The sequence below is a fragment of the Platalea leucorodia genome (genome assembly GCF_965183815.1).
Source record: "Platalea leucorodia genome assembly, chromosome: 2".
NCBI lineage: Eukaryota > Metazoa > Chordata > Aves > Pelecaniformes > Threskiornithidae > Platalea > Platalea leucorodia.
The window spans coordinates 64,331,731-64,353,448 of NC_138824.1; the positions used below are offsets into that span (position 1 = coordinate 64,331,731).

At 41.8% G+C, this 21,718-nt stretch overlaps 1 protein-coding gene across 2 annotated transcripts in view; it reads right to left on the reverse strand.

Annotated features, from left to right (window-relative positions):
* COL4A1 (collagen type IV alpha 1 chain) overlaps positions 1–21,718 on the reverse strand; it is a 132,716-nt gene that overhangs the window by 73,990 nt on the left and 37,008 nt on the right. For both annotated transcript variants that reach the window (XM_082305079.1, XM_082305078.1), the window contains exon 2: positions 3,055–3,105. In XM_082305079.1, the coding sequence (XP_082161205.1) occupies positions 3,055–3,105 (51 nt within the window). The remainder of the gene's footprint in view (positions 1–3,054; positions 3,106–21,718) is intronic.

Consider the following 21,718-nt stretch of genomic DNA (forward strand, 5'->3'; position numbering starts at 1 on the left):
TTCCATGTCTGAAATGCTGTTGGGTAATATTTCTTGCATTTTTAAGTCAAATACTATTTTCAGCACTTTTTCTGGTGAGATCATTAATATGATTATTTGGCCAAATGTATTTTAATTAAACCCCACCCCCAAATTGTAGGGTCTGGAACTTCTTCCCACACTACCGTAGGAAATATATCCCCAGATGTTAATAATTAAGGCATTAAAGGGTAAACCCAGGACCCACTTCCGCAGCTGCCAAAGCTCCCACGGCAGTAAACTGGTGTGGTTACGTTGCTGAAGAGCGTGGGTGGATTGGAAAAGGCCCTTCAGCGTTTGTGCACTTCTGCACAACATGGAAGCCAGATCAAAAGGGTTTCCAGTGTAGGCAACATGTTGGCTGTGGATGGCGTAGAGCAGAATGGATATGTACTTCCCACGCAAGTGGCTACATGAGAAGTGGAGAGCAGATGTTCTCTAACGTGGTCTCCTGGGGTACCACAAGAGCTGGGCATGGCGGCCCCCTTCTGGCCTGGATCCTGGCTAGGATCAGTCTTTCCAATCAGTTCCTCTCTGATCAAGCAACATTCACGTAGATCCCTGAGGTAACAGGTGCCACTACTGATGTGTGTGTTAATGGGAACCGTGTTTAGCAGAGACGTGTTTCAAATCCAAATGCATTGGTTGGAAAGACCGTTTCTAGAAATATTACAGGGGCAAGCAGGAAGGATGCTTCCCTTGCTTTCCCTCACCAATTTCTGTCTTCAGGCCTGGGACTGGGTAGTAGACTGTCCTTATTCTAGACAGGCATTAAATGTAAAGAACTGGGATGAAAAGCTGCGCTAGGGTAAGACAAGGCGGGGGGGGTATATGTTTTTAAATAAAATTCAATTTTCTCTTCAAAATCCTAAGTACAGATTGGAAAGCCTCAGAGTGTTAACGTAATGAGCAAGCATTGATATATATTGATCTGAATCAAGTTAGAATCATAGAATCATTGAGGTTGGAAAAGACCTTTAAGATCATCAAGTCCAACCATAATTAGTTACTTCTAAAGGCATTCCAAAATACTTTCAAATGCCTTTCTTGAATATTGTTTTCTAGGTATAACTATTCATTCACCTGTCTAGATGTCTCTAATGTCAATAATTAAATTTCCTACACAGTCTAAAAGTATGTAAATATTTCACTACACACGTTTAAAGTCAGAGAAGTTTGTGATGGAACCCATTAAGAAGAGTGCAGAGGACACTGACTGGCTGGACAAGTTTGCATGAGATCTGGAATTTCCTATAACTTCTGTTGCTATGGACTGATATTTTTCTCTCTTCTACATTTTTAAATAATCTACATTAATTTGAGGTAGTTTTGGCTTCTAGCATATCAGACAAGCACCTATTTCATTCAAAGAGAACTTTTTAGACTCTACACTATGCAAATGAAAAATGCCAGGAGAGCTCTAGCAAAGACAGTCAAGACTGCAGCTGGAAATAAATGAAGCATAAGCTTTAATACAATTTATTTCCCCAAACTGTCATTTTTTAAAATTATCTAGTTACAAGATGCTGGCATACTCTATGAACTGAGGCATACTCTATGAACTGAAAACTAATGGCTTTCGACAAGAGAGTTCTAATGTAATATCTCTCTCATTCTACAAGGATTCATTTGTACTTGTTACTGAAAAAAAAGATCAAGATATCAAGGAATAAATTCAGAGTTCCGAACCTGTCCCAAATCTTTGCTTTATTTCTTTTTTAATATATAGCTGACTTTTATTAAACAGATATTAATGGGTAATTAAAAAAAGGAGACTCCACCTAAAAGATGTTTTGGACCTCGACACTCTTCATCTGTCTCACAAATTAATCTATGTTGTTACAAAGAAAATGATTTTTGCTTGGGTCTCTGATTAAGTCATTTACATTCTTTGTTCTGGAAATCACCAAAGAAAAGTCACCAACAAACATTCCTAAAACCCTCATCCATAAATATGTAGCTATCACATGGGAGACAATGTAGGACACCAGCTATATATTTATTAAAAAAAACCAAACAAACAAATCTCCCAAAACAAAAATGCAAACTAACCCCCCACCTCTTCTAAGCATTCCTTTGGGTGACCTAAACAACTTACCTCGGAAACTGTTCTCACTGCAATCGCAGGATGATAACACTTTTGGCTTACACTCATTTATAATGGTAGATATACAGTACATGTGCATGCAGAACAGACCACACTGTAGATTAAAATCTCTACAGCAAAATTGGAAGAGATAAGGAGAGTGATTGAATGTCTACAGCATTTACAAAAGCAGGTAATTTACAGAGGGAAGTCATGGAATGCGTAAGTATGCTATATTTTTTCTTCACTGTTACGGCATTAAAAGAAGCATTTGAAGTCCCTTTTCTGTTTCATACACAGAAAGTTTGGATTGCTGAATGGAAACTAAAAGTCATTTGCAAGGTTCTGTCAAAAAGTTCCAAATTTTTTTTTTTTTTCCCTTGACCTAAAACACTTTGCTGTATTTAAGTTGATTATTAACCTCCTTCTTCCTATTGCAGGTCATTGCCTCCCAGAGCCAACCCTGGTCAGGGTATGTTGCTTATGATGCATCGCAGCCTTCCTGGAAAGCCATCTGCACAGCGTGCTGAGGGGGGCATGTCTGAACTGACCTGCTCACATCGCTTCTAGAGGTGGTCAGGATGTCAAGCCAGAACCTCTGCTACCCACTGAAAAGACTGGATGTGAGGTGCAGGAAAGGTGAGAGTGCCGGCTTAGCATCCTGCTCGATGGGGAACGAGGGAGGGCATGGCCAAGCACCAGGCTAGGGGCTTCACCCCGCAGTCAGGCTGTTCGGCTGTTTCTCACCCCTGGCCCTCCTGCCCTCTGCTGCAGCGGACACTGAGCTGGCTGCTTTTTGGAAACGCTGCCGAAGGGCACATGGCCTTGGCAATGCCCCGTGGTGGTGCAAGTGTTCACTGAAACCAACAGCTCACCGGCCTCCCATTAGATTATACACCATGTGGTTTAAATGAGTAAGATAATGAAGTAGAGCGAGCTGACTTACTCACCTTTTGCCCTTTTACTCCACTGCAGTCACATTTTCCACAACCGGAACAACCCTGAAAATAAAAAAGAAATTGAGAATTAATTGTCTGAACTGGGTGACAGGCAGAACATATCATGTGTGTATTACAGAATACACACATACTCTGCATCTAGCAATATGAATGTCTCAATTTAAAACAAGTGGATTCTCCTCTAGGATTCTATATTCATACATTCAAAGCCCAACAGAATATTTAAAATCAATCCAGTTGTAGAAGCATCTCTTTAATATCAGTTTGTTAATAAACAGCTTGCATTCTGCAGAAACACTTAATCTCTATAAATATGTGCCATTGCTTTGAGGAGAAAGGGATGGTGAAACTGCAGTTCATGATTTATCTTTATGGTAGGTTGACCCTGGCTGGACGCCAGATGCCCACCAAAGCAGCTCTATCACTCCCCTCCTGAGCTGGACAGGGAAGAGAAAATATAACGAAAGGCTCATGGGTCAAGATAAGGACAGGGGGAGATCACTCACTAATTGCCGTCATGGGCAAAACAGACTCAACTTGGGGAAATTAGTTTAATTTATTACCAATCCAGTGTAGGATAATGAGAAATAAAACCAAATCTCAGAACACCCCATCCCTCCCTTCTTCCCTCCATATTCTCACTCCTCCCTTCAGCTGCAGTTGCGCAGGGGTTTTTTTGTCCCCCTTCTTAAATATGTTACCCCAGCGGCGCTACCACCATCGCTGATGGGCTCAGCCTTGGCCCGCGGCAGGTCCATCTTGGAGCCGGCTGGCACTGGCTCTATCGGACACAGGGGAAGTTTCTAGCAGCTTCCCACAGAAGCCACCTCTGTTGCCCTCCTGCTACCAAAACCTTGCCACACAAACCCAATACAATCATCTACGCTTAAGGAGAAAAAATAACAGACCTGAAGAATATGGTTTTTGTTTCATTTCTGAAGACAAAAGATGTTGCCTACACCCTTTGGGTGTTTACCAAGAGATCACTTAATATTGATTTAGTAAGTTTTTTATGAGTAATTGGCAATCATCAGATAGGAAGATGATAGTTTTTAAAGGAGATAAAATACTGGTATAATTACCACAGGAAACTATATGAACAAGTACTTCTGGACATATTTTATGAAATGAAGTCAAACCACAGCCTCTAAGAGAGCAAACTGCTCCTAACGTTAAATATTAGATATGGAAGCAACTGTTAATGTTCACTGGCCAGGCAATGACTAGCTCCAGGCTTCTGGTCCGTTTCTTACATCTACCATATTTCAAGTGATCTTCTTTCTTTCTTGCTCTCTATAATGACTAACTGTAATTGTCATTATGATGGGAAACCTTCCACTCAGTAAAAGCAAATTCCTTGCAGCAGGAGAATCCATAGAAACATGTGTAAAAACATAACCAGTCTGAATTATTTTCCAGGAGATACTATAGAGATAGATCCTTGTTTTCCCGAAGGGCTTTCGTTAGGACAGCAGCCACCTCACTTCATCATAGACAAACTAAAGTCAAAATACAACCAACTTGTATCTCCAGAAAATGACGGTACTTCAGCATAGATGCTGACAGACTCCCAAGTCTATCTGGATTCTGTGAAGTGAAATTCTGGAGGGCAGGTGGAAAGGAGGATTTGGGAGAGGGGTGTTTTCATCTCAAGAGGGAAGGAAGGTGGACTGTGCAGCTGCCCTTGCTAGTCCCAACAGCTGATCTCATCACATGAAATACTCCCAAGTGCCACTTCCCTCAGAAGCGAGGGAAAGAAGATCTTGCTGTAGGTGTTTGCAGAAGGGAGCTCAGTACTAATAAATGCTACTAAAAGCTTTCAAGCCTTTGTTCACATAAGCCTTAAGATGGAGACTTGAGAGATCTGGGGGTTGGTTTGTTTGGATCGAGTCAAGAGCAACCAAAAGATTGGGATTTCTATGACATAATCATACAGTGCCACTCATTTTTTTTTTGTAAAACATGAAAGGTGATAACGTATGAGAGAAGTCAGATTAACTGATGCACAGGTAAAAGCTTACAGTCGCTTTGTGTTCCCAAAGTATTTCAGTGCACTTAAGTGCATCTGGGTTACTCCCCCCTTTCCCTCCTCATAGTCATGAAGCAACCGGTGAGTAACTCAGCAGTCTATTGCTTTTACTGCTGTCATGCCCCTCAGAAACAAACTAGGAGGAAAACAAGCAAAACATTTGTATCACTGAATATTCCACCAACGCACACGAGCTCCTTCAGCAGCCCCATTAAGCCATTATTCAGAAGCAGTCAGGGACGGCACCTCTCCAGAGCCAGCTCTCAGCACAGATGCTGGGCACCCGTCCCTCCACACCTGCGGGCTCCACAGTCTACGGGGACCTCAGTACTTCTGGGAAATAATAGAAAATGTACCTAATCCATTTTGAATCTGGAAAACCTCCAATGAGACCAACAAACATCATCACTCTGGAAAATTAAATAATACAGTAACATTTTTACTTGGTAAATACATTTTCTTTTAAAGTAAAGCATCAAAGAGAAATGGAGGTTTAATACTGAAAATAAAATTATTAAAGGCTGACCAATAGAACTAAAGTACCAGCTCCTGAAAAATTTGTTGCTTTTGCTGAGATTCTTTTTTTTTAAATGTAGATCCACTGACTTTGTTGTTTGAAGTCAAACTTTCTCCATATTCACATGAAGCAAAAATATTCACATTTTTTCTCTTACTTTATTACAGCATTTTACCATGTTATATTACAAATGCACAAAAAGATGAAAATTAACACTGATTAGAATGAGTATTAATCCTATGCTGCAGAAAGAGAATTAGATCTGAAAACGCCAACATGTGCTACAATGCCAACTCAATACTGACCAGGAGGAAAAACTGCCACCCACTGAATAATCTGCTTTACTTCTTGTGGTACATGGTTATACCTGGAAAAACATTGGGCCTCCCATTTCAAGAAGTGACCCAGTGTGACCTCTCTTAGTTTTTCAGGCCTGATGAGATCACAGCTGGAGGACGCAGGCTTGCAGCTCATACTTCCTCCTCCAGCATCATGTAGAATGTTATCAGTTTTATCAATACATCCCTTAAATTCAGAAGGAGTCTGTTTTAATTGCATCTGGGAATGTAATTAAAATACGTCATCGAATCATTATAAACATCTGTTTTCAAGTTAATCCCCGTGTATTTCCTTCGGCCTGTTATTTAACATGCACAGTTTTAGAAAAAAAGTATGTTGTTATTTATGTTTCAGTTGGGTTCTGTTCTTAAATTTAGCACGGCCAGAAGAATCGACTTGTGTTTTCACGTCTCTTTTTGTGCTCCCAAAAATGATGACGTTATATTCAATTTTTCCTGTTTCTTAAGCCTCAGATTAGAATAACCAAAGGCGAGGAAGGTAAGAAGGTACTGAGCACCAGGGAGCACAGCTGCATAAGATCCTATTTGTAGTCAAGTGCTGTAGCCTGCCATGCCAGAACGGGCCACCTACGCTAAAAAAGTCTGCGTTTATTTTACAGTAGCATCGTCTCCTACTATCACTGACTGTAACCTTTGCAGGTGGATGGAAAGTTGGCCAACAATGACAGCCACTACTGGATAGCATTATCCTCAGCTACTAAAATGTATTTTTGAATCTGAGGGATGTGATAACATTCTGCATATACTAGAAGGAAGTATGAGCTTCTTCCTCTTGGTCCTCTGGGAAGATGGGAGAGCCAGACTGGGAACAGCTTATGGATCAAAGGTCAATTTAAGGAGGTCAAAGGGGCATTTAAGTAGTGAGGTGAGAAACTGAGAGAGCGCAAGATGGTTACAGCAGGTACAGAAATCGGTCTGGGTTCACCTAACCCAGCGCAGGTCTACTAGTCACTGCAGTCTCCCTTTATTCAATGGCAAGAAACAGGCACTTGTGGCCTGGGATCCATCTCGCCTATTTTGGACGCTTGCTTTCAATGGAGATGAAGCACACCTTGGAGGACTAAGCAGGAGGGACTGAAATGGGCAGAAAGGATTATGGGCTATGTCTGAAAACAAGGGGAAAAATGGAGAGAAAGTGGATACAGAGGATCAAACCAAGGGCTAGAGGTTACAGACAGAATGGGACAGAGTATAAAAAAAGGTTTTCATTCCTTGGAAAGCGTTAGAAATTTCACTGAGTATCTTTCGAACTGTGAACAAGGAGATCTGCATTTCTGGTACTCATTTAGGAATGACTTAAGAACCTTACACATTCAAGTCCTAAGTGGGAAACTTCACCCTGAAGGAATAAAGATAATCATCACAAGGTAAGTAAGCTGAAACTATGCAAATTATTACTTATATCTAAACTTTTATGATTTTAAATCAGTCTCATGATATGAAGAATCCAGTTCATGATTTCCCACCACACATGACTAGACATAATGAGATAAATGAAGAGAAATAGTTTTGTCCTGTCTCCCAGACATCCTCTTTGAAACAACGCCTTCCCCAGGAACTGCATGGAGCTTGGAGCAATCGCTGCTGTCCTCCAAGTGCCAAAACAGAGAAGGAATGGGCAGGAAGCACAATCTGCGGGGCGGGGGATGAAAAGGCAGGCTCTTTATCCCTTGTCTAGGAGTAAATTACAGAGTAATCCAAAGATTTTGGCCAGGTGCACTGTGATACCTCACCTATTTTGCATGGTAGGCTAGCAGTTTTCAAACAGCCATAGCTCCCTTGTACCACAGGCCAGCCTCTCATATAATATCTGAGGACATTAATTTTGTCTTACTCCTCCCACAAAATATCAGTCAGCCCAGAAGCAGAAGCTCATTTTAGCAATACAAATTACTTCATTTTTTGACAAGCATTTCCGTTCTCTTTCATTCTTCCAGACTGTCTGCAACTGATAAGCTTAGTGAATCACACTAGCAAATCAGTATTAAACTATAAAAAGATTACATCCCTTCAACATCGCGTGTTACATGCATGCTCAGTATTCACCTGAAGGACAGCGATTCATTTGCTATCATATTAATACGTAGTTCTAAAAACGTGCCGTTAATGAACGGGCATCCCAACCCAGACTTCTACCTTCCACAGATCCCGTGCTGAGCCTTAGGAGTACTAAAGCCTCGTGAGTGACAGAGCTGAGAAGGCTGCTAAAAGTTCCTGCAGCAGATGGAAGAAACTCTGCTCTGCAATTCAGCCGGCAACACATCTGTCAGATCATAGCTACAGGCTTTTGTTGCGTTTTGCCCTGTTTTTTCACGTCCAGCTACTTTCCTGGCATTTGAGGACTATTGCTTGGAACTCGCACAGGAACGATGCAAACAGCCAGAGGAGCAGCCCAGGAGGGAGACGAGTGCCATATTTGGACAGGCACCATTTCTGGAGGCTACGGAAGTCTCAAAAAAAATACAAAGGCCGAGTCAGTTCTTGGACACTCCTCTCTCTTACAGAGGTGCATTTTTCAAGACAAAACATAGTTCTCTTTCCCACAACATCAGCTCAGACTCTGCTTGCTAAGTTTCAGTTGCTGAGCTGCCTACCAGCTTGGGCTAACTGCACAGCTATCGATCGAGCTCAGATCTTACCCTGTAAAGCACACGTGTAAGGTAGAAATTTAATAAAATTCTCACTGTTTACTTAACTGTTCACGTTGAAAATCTTATTCCAGGGAATACAGTCACTTCTCCCACCCAAAACACAGCGTCTTTCAAATGACTGAAAATCCTGTAAACAGGTGACTGGTGAGACAAGCAGAGATATCAAAATCCTCTGACTCTTCACAATGTTTCTAATTCATAGCTGAAATGCTTCAACAAGTAAAAATGGTCATAATTATTTCATCTCATGATTCATTCATTATAAAATGACATATTCTGTTTAGACCTGACACTCTTCATGTCTTCTGATGAAACAGCGAAGATTTCGCACTCTATGTTGCTTTAGTTTAAACCCCAACTGGAACTGAATTCCCATACAAGTTCCAAGTTCAAACACCAGCAACGGCTATGCCAGTGGGATGGGGACGGCTGTTTGACAGTGACAGCTTGAAGTCTGAATCTCCTCCCTCCACACAATCCACCCCTTCTACCCCTACGTTAATCTAATCACAACGAGGAAGGCCAAGGGAGATTTATCCCTACGTAGCAGACACTACACTTCAACCTACACACACGTACAACTTATGTAGCTGATGAGAGCTGGATCAATAGATGTCCTCAGTTTCACATCCCACCAAATACAGGAATAGGGAGGTGACGCCAACTGCAGGACACTTATCTCACATTCCTCTCATATTTTCTTCTCTCTTCAGAATGTCAAAATAGCTCCCTGGCTGTATTATTATTCTTGTCTTTACCCTTTAGATAGAACTGTATTGAATTAGCTGAACTGCTCTTTTGTATGTAAAGTACCACTAGAGGAAACCACTGCTATATTCCAGTTAACCTCAATATTTTTCTTAACTGATTTTGCAGTCCATTAACAACTTTAAAAAAAATCATGTTGCTAAAACTTCTGATTTACACTTGGTTAGAACAAAGAGGATAACAACAAAACCCAGACTGTCTTAGCAAGTTAGCAAAATTTAGTTATTTGCCTCTGTAATATTAGAATTACTTTAGATTATGGAAACAGATGCCTACTTGAACAGTATAAAATCCTCTTTTTTTCTTAAATAAACATACCAGGATGAGAAGTTTGATTGTTTCTCTACCTGACCATACTGTATTTAAACAAAAGGATAAAAAATGTGATTTGCAAGAAACGAGAACTGTCACCTATTAAAAAACCCACAAATGACAGACTTCCAAACTTCTAGTTCTGCTTAGACAACAGTAACAAGGTATGGATTAGTATTAACATATGTATTAGCTACAAGTACATTTTGAAATAATATTTTTGAAAGGTTAAGTCATGTATTGATATACTGGTTGACAGAAACTCTGTGGGGAAAATTAAATTCGTCCTGCTTAAACTAGGGTTTTAAAACATGTTTGTAAAAATGTTGGCAAAGCAAATTGATTGCTCAGTGTAAGTGCATTATTCTTTGCCATAATTAAAAAAAAAAAAACAAACCACACACAAAACCTCAAAGTCACTCTCCTTCAAAACACAGCTTTGCATTAAGTGTCTGACCCAGACTTGGAGTTGTTCTGCCATATGCTGTCCTCTGCCTCAGAGGGTCTGAGCTCATTGCTCTTAGAAGAGGAGGAAACCTGCTGTGCTGTGGAGCACTTCAAAGGCAAGACTGACCTCCTCTCTCCCATTGAAATAATTTCATTTCACATGGCACACTGAAATCTTATTAGATCAGAGACGGGAACCTGAGCATCTTCCTTCCTTAATGACAGTCCAAAGCACTGGAGTATAAAGGCATTTCCACTCGCTCTCATCCTGCCTTCACAAGAGCTGGGTAGCTGGGCATGGAACTGCACTACCCAGGGGGGACAGCAGATCCCCCAAGCACCGGCTGGCATACGGGTACTCATCCACGAGCCCAAGAGTGGATTCAAAGCCCCTCACTGCACTGAACATGGGCATCTTTAAAATCCAAGTAGCCACCAAGAAAAAGCAACTCCTTTCTGAGTCCAGATTTTTATTTCCTTTGCTCGTAACAAATGAAGAAAAATCAGAGAAGTCAACCTGTACTATTTAAACATTCCTGAAAAATGTCTCTGAAATTGTTTTTTTCTTAATAATTTTATTATTCTTAATATTTTACCTTTGACTATTTTGTTCATAGAATATGGTTTAAATATTTATTTCAGCAATTCTAAAGCCAAACATTCCATCAAATCACTAACTTGCTAACAAACTCACCCATTTCTGACCAAAGCGTACCAGCTAATAATTTTTAAAGGTTATACTCTGTCTCCATTAGTGTTTGAATTGGCATTTGAACTTGCAATTAAGTTCAAATTGAAATTTGCACGAAAGCAACGTAGAGGCGTATATCATCACTATTCTCATCCAAAAACACAATCAGTTTAAGTGCAGTGCCTAAACATAAAACATCACTTCAAAATGAATAAACTACTAAGGCTAGCTTGAAGTGAATCATAGAAACTATCAGTTTTTATGACAAGTAGTATTAATTGGTAATGAGAATGGAAACCTTGGCGTGAGCACCTGCACAAGTACTGCGGGAAGCAGCGGAAGGCTAGCTGTGCACAGGCGGGCTTCAGCGGGGCTGCCCCCTTCCCGAGGGTTGGAGAGGAGAGGGTCGCAGAGGGTCGGAGAGGAGAGGGTCAGAGAGTGTCGGAGAGGAGAGGGTCGGAGAGCAACGTGGTGCACTGTCCCTCACCCTCGGTCACTCCTGCAACCTCTGCTGGGATGAGGGAGGGTAACTGCTGCTGCTTGGCGGTGCCTGTGCTGAAGGACTGGCCTTGATCACATCCCTGAAGAGTGGGAAGTCTGTCCCTTACAGGAGCTGATACAAAGCCAGTTGTCCTGGACTGACGATTTGAACTTCAACCCTCAAAATGGTTCAGGAAAAGGAACATCTGCCATGCCTTCTTTTTCAGGACTTAAAACCAGAGAACAGAAATTGAGCACAGTTCTCATTTCATTTGTAAACCCATCAATTTCAGATGACTATGAACAGATAAATAACAGACAAAAGGGAACATTTTATGATTTTATAATGTCAGCAAGCTCCAGTTCTTCCTCCTCTCCCAAGTCCTTTTTCTCCCCCATAAAAAAAAAAAAAAGTTGGCAGCTTATCTTCATGTCCTTTTTTTTTTTTTTCTTTTTTTTCCCAGCAAATCATGGGTAGACTTCAACTATGACTGTTCAGGGAATTCCCTGAACCAAGGGACATCTTATGGGTTTTACAGCTTTCACCTTCTAGGTCATCAAATTAAGTTCAGCTCTAGTCAGCAATCACTGGAAGTTTCTGTCATGTAGCAGGTTGTGTAAAGTCCTTGGTTGTGTCATTTCCATTTTCTGTAGATCCGGTATTCACAGAGCACAGAAGACCAGTGCCGTTCAAGATATCCTGCAGGATACCACCCGCCTCCAGCTGCCAGGCCAGGTGGGAACAGCTCTCCCCTAGGTCCTGGGTCGTATCTGCCAGGCCTATGTAAATAACTCAAATGGCACCAAATGCCTTTGTTTAAGCAACAGAAATAAGTGCAACCCAATAATCTCCGAAGGCTCATTAAACCTTGCATAGATACGAAGAATTAAAATACTCATTCTCCTGAAGATGTCCTTTGGCTGTAGGTTGATGTATATGAGCAGGACAGAAGGAAGCAGAAGTGGTCCCCACTCATTTATCTGTCAATGCAGAGCTGTTCTCCTAATAAATCTAGGGATAGCTTTAGACCAGATGAAAAATCTCCTGGAAGAAACCTACGCAGTGTAAAATCGCGGCACTTCATGGTTACTAGTATGTCAGTGCATCAATTAAGTATCCCTGTTAGTCTCAGGGAAACTTTAAGTGAGTCCCAAATTGACATATAAATAATATCTGAAAGGAATGGCAAGTTACTGTCTGAAATATCACTGTGCATGATGAAATTTGAACTAATTACAATTCGGCTCTGGTTTTATTTAAAAGGCTTGTGCAATTTTCAGAAAATCAACTGATTTTAAGAAAAGTATAGAATACAATCAGAAAAAAATTCATTATGGCTCTTGGGACATGGGGGCTGTTTGTAGTTCTTGGCAGAGTATTTTCTGTTTGGCTGGGGAGGAAGGTTGTTTTGTTGTTGTTGTTTTTAGTATTACCAGAATCCTACAGGATGTTCACACAAAAATTGCAGACAGACCACAGATTCTTATCAGAGATCTCCAGTGTATTTTAGCCACCCAAGGGAATATTAGTTAATTTTTAAATGCTTAATATTAATTATTTCAGAAAATATTTATTTTGTAAATTAGTATCGGTTGGAAGTGTTTCACTAAAACGATGTTAAAAAAAGAGTCACATCTTCTTAGTCAAAAGAATAGCAGATTGCTGGAGCCCAAATGTTTTGTTGCTGGGACCTCATTTTTTACATTCTTTGCCGAATTCCCCAGGGGTCTGTCCTGGGGGTAGGGTCATGGGAGTCCCCTGAAAGCTGCTCTGTGAACATGACTTTCCTGCTGGTGATGTGACCATCATTTTCACAAAGCAATGCAAATCCAGGGGGCTTCCAGTTAGTTCACAGGAAATATAAAGTTATTCCTGTTGTTCCATATTTGGACAAAAATGACATTTAAAGCAACTGTTTCCTCTAAGTACATTCTTTCACAGGAAACTCTGGCAACAATCAAGGTATTTGCTTACTTAGTGAAATTTTCAGAACATCACATTATACCACTCAGTTCTGCACAGCTCAAAGCAGATAACTTGTCTGTGAATACTAACTAATGGCATTATCATTAAATACAAAGCCTCCCATCAGCGTTATCTACTAGCTGGTCTATTTCTACAGACTGCCAGATACTGCTTAGCCTCCAGCAAGCAGAGAACACTGTATTTACCAAGTGAATATTGGTCCAGTCGGTTTTGTACCCTTTTCCTATTTAAGAACTTCATTTTCAGTTATATTTTCAAAGAAGTGAAAAAAATTCCGGGTGCCAGCAGGATCCTCTGATGTTACAGTCACTGGTGTTAGTTCACCAACTGCTGAGGATTAGAGTATACTCCAGGACTTTCTGACATCCAGTGACAATGTATTCCTATTTCAGGAATACATTTCAAAGGGCACGACCCTTCCTAAATTCAGTTATGGTAATCGTTGCCAATAATCCCCACTCTACTTTATGAATGGGCAAACTGAAGCCAGGTGATACAGGTGAGAAGCTCCTATTCCTCATCTTGCTAACTTAAAAAAATCCGAGGGGAGGAGAGGAAAACCTGTTGCAGAACCACCATGGCTGTTGCAGAGCTTACCACCCACCTCATACGCAACTAGTCTGGAGCGTACCAAGCAAATTGCTCCTTGTCCCGCACAACACAGATCCAACACCCTGCCTTCTAACTCGCCTTTTTAGTGTAACTAGCATTAGCAGTTACTAGGCATACAAGCTGAAGGGAAACCAAACATCAAAATTCATTCTCATTCATGAAGAAGAGAGATTGCAGTCTCTGAAACAAATCACACGAGTGTGTTTTTCTTGCTGCCTTGCAGGATGGGTCCGCACAACCACTTCCAGCACCTGCCAGAGGTACAAGGCTGGATCCAGCCATAACCTGGTAAGATGGAAATGGTGTCATTACAATGGTGTCCCGTAACTGCTGCCTCTGGCAGCAGTGGCCAGCGATGCCGGGGGGACAGGCGGCAGAGACTTGCTGTCCTCTCGGTAAACCCACACCCGCAGGGCTGAACTGCTTTCTAGAAATGCCTCGGAGCTTCTCTGGCCTCTGTGCCTTTGGTGTGCAGCACACACCCCCGTTTTCACAAGCACAGGGGTACCCATAATAAGTCTGAGTACGGGTGCTCGGTGTAGTTGGGAGCCGGCCCCAAAATGGCTCCAGCAGGCAGGCCAAAGGCAAAACCAGGCAGAGGCGGAGGGAGAGGCGGAGGGAGAGGCAGCCAGCCCGGCAGTTGATGCAGCCCCTCCCAGCCACCCTCCACCCCCCAGCACTCCCCTAACCCAGACCAGAGGCAGAACCAGGCTGAGAGGAAACTGCCATGGAGGACTCCCTCCTTCCCTCCTCTCACACACGGCGGCCCTCCCTAGGCAGCTCTGGGGAACGTGGGAAGGGGCGGCTGCTGCCACCAGAGCAAGCCCTCGTGCCCACAGCCTGGGCCCGGCCTGGCCTGCCAGCAGGAGGACAAACTGCTGCGGTGTGGCCACAGGCCACGCTCCTTTGCTGCGGGACAATTTCTCAAAAGATGGAGACGAAAAATATCCCTCTTAATGGCCATGTAACCGCCCTGCTTCCTTGCTTACAGTTCCATTTACCACGGTGGTTAGCAGGACACGAATGTGCAGCTGCTGTTTTAGGCACCAAGCGTTACACCCAGCTTGGCAGCCCAGGCACAGATGCGGTAACCACCCTCACCCTGCGTGCCCAGGTGGGCCATGACGGCCCCAGGACCATCCCTGCGGCTGCGGAGTCGCGGGCCCCTTCCACGATTCCCCCATCACGTGAGGCAGGTGCTGCTCCTCGCCCCACGACGGCTGCTCTCCCCTCTCGCCCTGATGAAGAGGCCACCTCTTTACCACGCCGTCCACAGCCATCGCTAAGTCTTCCCTTTTATAACCAGTATTTGCCTGGCCCCTGCAAGCCCCCATTACGCCGGGAAGTGCAGGAAAAGAGCACGTCTGCAGAGGAGACGCAGCCCTCCAGCGCCCCAGCCCTCCTCAAGGCGTTTTTGTAAACCTGAAGGCAAACAAGACGCCTCAGAAGGGTTATGCAGGAAGCCAGTGAAGCCATTTTGCAAATATTTACAGCAAGTCCATGAGTGGTGCTTTCCCTTTGGTTTGCTGATAAACATGAACATCAACATAAACAAATATATTTGAAAGTAACAGCTTTAAAACAGCACAGCGCTGGGAAGTAGAAGGCTTCTTCCTTGGCCATCCTCGCCTAGACTAAATAAACAGAGAGGCAAAATCCTCTTGGTTGGGATGCACACCAAAGAATCTGAGAAAAGCACAGGGAGATTAACTGGACTTCTAGGCTTGGGCCCAGAGAAGAAAGCCAGGTGACGTACAATCCAGCACAGATACAGACTGCTGGGTTTTGAACTCAGGGTGCCTGAGCACGGCATTCCTTTGGATGGGCTCTGAGCACGGCGTTTTTGCTTATGCAACTCCTAATTTCCTGTTAACACCTCCCGCAGCAGGAGTCGTCACCAGCGGAGGAGGTTGTGTGCACGTGCAGGTTAACACCATCGCCCTCAGCTGGATCTTGCCCGGGAGACCTCCTGCCTCCATGTCACATATGCTGCATGGACAGTGTCCGTTTGCTCCATCTTAGTCCCCTGCTCCCCATCACCAGTTCCTCACCCTTCAGCCCTCCCCGAGTCTGATTTTGCATGATGTACGGAACGTCGTAGCTTTACATGGGTACGCGGTACCTACAGCAAGGGCTCTGTGCATGCACTGGCCGCAGTTCCTTGACACAGACAGACTGCTGCTGCAGAGTCGCTCCCTGAAACTGCGGCTGTACCTGCATGCCATGAACATCCCCGACACACAGCCCCATCTCGCAAGAGGTGCAGCATCCTGTTACTAAGATTTGCCTCTGCATGTCAAATGCTGCAGCTTCTGCAAGGAAAACCTTAAGGGAAGACCCCACTGACCTCCACGGCATATTGCAGGTGTATATGACTTGTCATTAAAATCCTTCCAGGAGGACGCTGTCAGCCAGAGTATTTAGAGGCTGTCAAATTTTACTAGATTGTATGCAATTTTTATTGCATGAATTTATCAGAACTGTCTAAATGATTGCTTGATTAAAACAACGCCCATTTCATGTGAAGTCATCTTTTCTTCTAAAAGGAACCTAAACCTTTTCAAAAATTCTCACAATGAAATAATAAATTAATAATGATTAATATAAACAATTTAATATACATTGTTCATACTTCACAACACTAGATAGGAGGATAACTCACTAATCTCCTCAATAACACTGGGAAGAGGAGACAGGTAAAATAGTGATAACCTCACCCTGGCCAGCAGACTCAACAATAAGTCATAAGATTGTTAATGAGCAATTAATACATTTTAAGAACCTTATGGTATTCTGGGAACAGCGGTAGTAATCACAGCAGTTCAACATCCTTGTCAAACACTGGATTTAAAAAGCATGCAGCCTGTTTAGTCTGCTTAGCAACCAGCCAAAATATACACAAAATTTCATTTTATAAACCCACTTTTCTTCCCCACAGATCTCAAAGCTCTTCCAAACAGGTTCATCCTATGGCAGTATCACTGCTACAGTAAAAAAGCTGCATTTAATTGCTCTAGTGAAAGATTTCAGCCAGTTGTTGAAGACAGACAGTTCTACAAACTGCAGCATCACAGGGCAAGCCTAAAATTGGAAGAGTATTTCCTAAAGTGAAATCTGTTTTAGGAGTATTTGCATTTTAACCCTACCACAAATTTTGGACTGGAAGCAGTACCAGAAGGTTAGCCTATGCATTTTTCTCAAATATTTTAACAAATCGCCAGTCAACAATCTACCTGGGCATCTTCTTTTAAGCTCCAAGTTACAACTTCGGTTCAGTTAAACTAATAATTTTTGCAATAAATTGTCAGTCATTTATCTGTTTGGACTCCTAAAAACTCAGAAGAGGAAGCACTGCTTTCTCTGCTCTTTAACAGGCCAGTGAATTCTGGTTTTTGCTCCTGTGAAGGATGCTATTGACTGTGAGCTGCTTTCTCTTCAGGACACATCAGTATCTTTTCTCCTAAAGACTCTGCACACTCCAGAAACATTTCACTCAGTTCTAGTTACATTTCAAAGGACACTGCTCCATTTAAAGACCCCAGATGGATATGGCCATGGCTGTTGAAGAGTTCCAACTTGCAAGAGATATATATCTTAAATGCAAAGCTCATGGTTTTACAAAAGCCCATGCTCAGTAAAGAAGTGAAGATTCAACTACTGCTCAGAAGCACAAAGACGACCAACCAAAGGGCAAAAAAGCGCTTTTTCTTTCCTTTGCTGTTGCAAACAAATGATCTCAAAGGCCTCTTTATTCCTCTCTGACAAGCACCAGCTAAGTGGTAATACTCAGGGGCTTGTCCAAGTGGTGGTGTCCTTTAAAAAGGGTCTAGAGTAAGAAAAAAAGCAGAGGGAAAAAAAAAAAACCAAAACCAAACCCCAACCCTCAAACCACCTGTAAAGTTCAGCAACCCGCCAGGTAATTGAGAAGCAACCCCTCAATGACTGTTTCAGTTCACAAGTCTACTTTGCAAGAACTTTACCATGCCCCATGGCTGAGGCAGCACCTCATATCTGGAGCAAGGTGCTGGCTCTAGATCCTGCACAGGCAATGCCAGAAGCAGGGAAATACCTCCCTTGGTGAGCAACAGCCTCTCTCTTTCACAAGCATACTTGGGCACCCATGGTTTACAGTGGTTTATGACTCGCTTGTACCTGCCTTCAATAAAAAGAACGAAGAGCTTTACCACAGCCTAATCTACTGATTGCAACACTCGTCTGAGAATTAGGAGCTATGGAGAGGAGCACGTCTTCTGCTACCTGATGAGCAGCATTATCACCACACTGGGATGTAAAAGCGAGCTCCCCAGGGCAGCGGTCACGGCACCAAGCCTTTCAGAGTTCAAGGAGTGTCTGGACAACGCTCTTAGTCATATGGTTTAATTTTAGGTAGTCTGTGAGGAGCAGGAAGTTGGACTCGATGATCCGTATGGGTCCCTTCCAACTTGAGATATTCTACGGTTCTATGATTAACGTATGACTTGTATGACTTGCAAGAACTCAGGGCACTTGCGTGCGTTAGGCTTATAAGGAGTGGATGGATCAGACCTCTTTAGGGATGTTGCTGTCTTCCTCATTCATCTGATGAACAGCAAACTTACGTGGGAAGGAAGGAGGACTTAAGTGGAAATTAGATGGTCTAAATCTCACACTTTGTCCCATTAAATTCCACACTTGAAGTGGTTACACTTCCTGTTGGATCCAGTTAAGAGCCCTAGAGCATAAAGGACTTCAGAGAATGGTGATACAAATTATCAGTGTAGCTTTTATTGCCCTGAAGTCCTAGAGCCCTAATCCTCTAACTTGCTCTGAATTCAACCCTTACATAAACACACCAGAATATTCATATTGGCAGAGACTATAATGCTAGCTCTTCCTATATAAATCAGCTCTTTATTCCAGAAAACATTTTCACCTGCAATTGGATTGTGAAATTCTAGATGCACAATGGACTGCAAATAAGCATATCTATTAAAGAGAAATTTGTCTCAAAATCAGTAACTAAAGACTAACATAGGTTGATTGTCAGCTTATTTTTTTTCTCTTTCAGCTGTGGAACTACATTGTAGTAATGTGGCTGGTCAACTGGATTCTTCTGACATTTTTAAAACCTAGTCACAAGGAAAAATCAGTGCTATGCACATGTACTCTAATTTACTTGTCTGCCCCAAATGAAAAACAGACACAATTTTTTCAAACCCGCATTTTTCAGAATTGGCATTTGAAAATCCAGTTTTTAATAAAAATTTAAATGTTGGAACATGACCGCAATACATCAAAATAGCGACAGGAAATATTATTTTAGTGTGCAACATTTGCCAGACGCAAAAGGAAACAAACTTGTCAGTCCTCTCTTTCTTTTATGTTTCTTTGTTGACTAGACAGGAAGCTGACAAAAATTGGTTTTTTTTCCTCTTGTAAAGCATACAACGTAATTTTTATTGTACCACTTCAGTTGCTGACTTCATTTGGCAAATAAAAACATACTTCATGAACATCCAGGGAAGTGTTTAATATCTGACAGTTTACAAAAATGCCGTACTAATTAAGTACAAAAAGAAAAGTAAATAGCTTTCATTGCAGAAACGGAAATAACGTGATTTAGAAGAAAAGCTGAAAATCCATTCCTTTCTATGGCAACTTCCTGAGTGATGGAAAAGCTATAGCTGAGTAAAATTAAACATTTGCCTAACCTGCATTCCACATGTAGAGGTCAGCAGAAGTGCAAACATTGATGAACACTGAGATATACCTGTAAATATTTTGTGAGCAGTTTATTTAAAAACAGTAAGAAGCAGCCAGATAATGTTCAGCTATAAGATTTCTTCCATTTATTAATAACAAGCAAGCAGACACAAATAGGCTTCAACACCCTTGCTTGCTATTTAGAATTAAAAACCAAATACACCAGAATAAACTCACCCATCCAGTAAAAGCTTAATACTAAAGATATCGTCAAAAAAAAAAAAAAAAATCAAAATTTTCTGAAATCAATAAACACGGATTATTATAGAAGAGGGCTGAGTATCAATTTCAGAGCTCTTCCAAAAGATATCCTGCCAATAAAAGGCTCAAAGCACCCAAAGGGCAAGACGAAGGACACAATGAAGGTTATTCCTCCTGCCACTCACTGAAGGGCTGGTTTACAACAGGGAAAAGCCATGGAGCCCAGTCTTGGTGGGACCTGCCACAGGTTTGTCCCCTCCCTTCTGCAGCCCTAGGCCTACTCTTGGTGCTGCCACTGGCACACATCAAACCCACCCTGGGATTAAACTACATGAGGACTAAATACAGTGACTTTTTTCCCCCAGTTTTTTTAATGGCCCATTTTACTTTATTGAACTACCTTCGTGCTGGGGTCAATCAAAAAAATGCTGCCACAGCGGAGGGGCAGGATGATGCAAGCAGAACCACAGGTTGAACTGTCTAGGAACCGTCAGATGTGGGAGGTTTAAGACGGACATAGGCTTCACAAGTACTTTAATTATCAAAGGCACTTATCATTTTATCAGGCACTGAGATGAATTGGTAAGCTGATATATTTATGAGCTACTGCATGCTATTGTGCCAGAAAAAGATGGAGATTCTCAGAGTTTACCTTTAAAATTAAATATTACTTATCATATTCCCTTCTCCAATAGTGTAACTTCCACTTACTAACAAAGATACTTCCATTTTTATTGGTATTAGTGAAAGGAGGTTCAAAGTATCTCTGAAGTTATGCCGGTCTAAATTCTTCTTCAATAAATTTGATAGTTACTTTCCATTTTCTATACCTGTATGACTTCTGTTTAAAAGCCTCATTCCATATTGGTTTGTAAGATATTGTGCCCTCTTTTTTTTTCAGAATAGATTGACCAACTTCCTATCATTATGGATATTAGCTGAATTCACAGTAGCAGTTAATTGTAATGTGACTGCAAGCTTAACTAGGCTTCTTACTTGTGAAAAATGACCACACATCGTGGCACTACCAACATGGCTTCATGCCAGAAGTTGCAAATTTCAGGGAACTCGGACAGATACTGAATAGGAACTTCCCAATGCTCTTTCTTAGAGCCTTCCCAGCCTGTGAACACCTCTGGAAGATATGTCATCCAGAGTACCTCTAGCAGTACGCACAGTTTGTAACTTTGCTACAGAAATTTAAAATTTCTAATTCTCCTGCATCCTTAAGCATACATCCTTGTGATCTGCAGTATGTTCCCAACACTAATATACAAGCATAAATCCAAGAAAATTATCCTCAGGTAATGAAAAATTACCTCAAGTCATGTACAAAAGAAATGTGAAGACTCACACAGTCCTAAGTGACAAACATTTCGCTAGAATTAAAGCTGTTTGCAAACTATAAATTAGTCTAGCTGTTTCAGAACGTTCAGAGCAGATTCACGAATGAAGAAAAGGTCAGCTTAACAATTTTGCTACAACAAGAAATGCAAATATTGACGATTTTGAGTAACAAGTGTCCTCAAAAAAACAGGAATAAAAGTGATAAATGTAAGCAAAACCACCCAAAGTCACATCACGAGACCGCCTTTCAATGCCAGCACATCTGCAAAAGTCATATTAAAACTCAAAGTTCAGAACATGTCATTCTCATGGCAACATCCTTAATGCGCCAGATGTATTCCCAAATCGCTCCCTAGAACAGACCACACTTTTAACCACACATCTAAATAACACTTTTTTTAAAAAATCTCAATAATGTACACTGCATGAAAAGTTACAGAATACTGAAGAGATCAAAATCACTACACCTACTTATTAAAAGTGGCTCATTAACCAAAAGGGCATCAATGCTG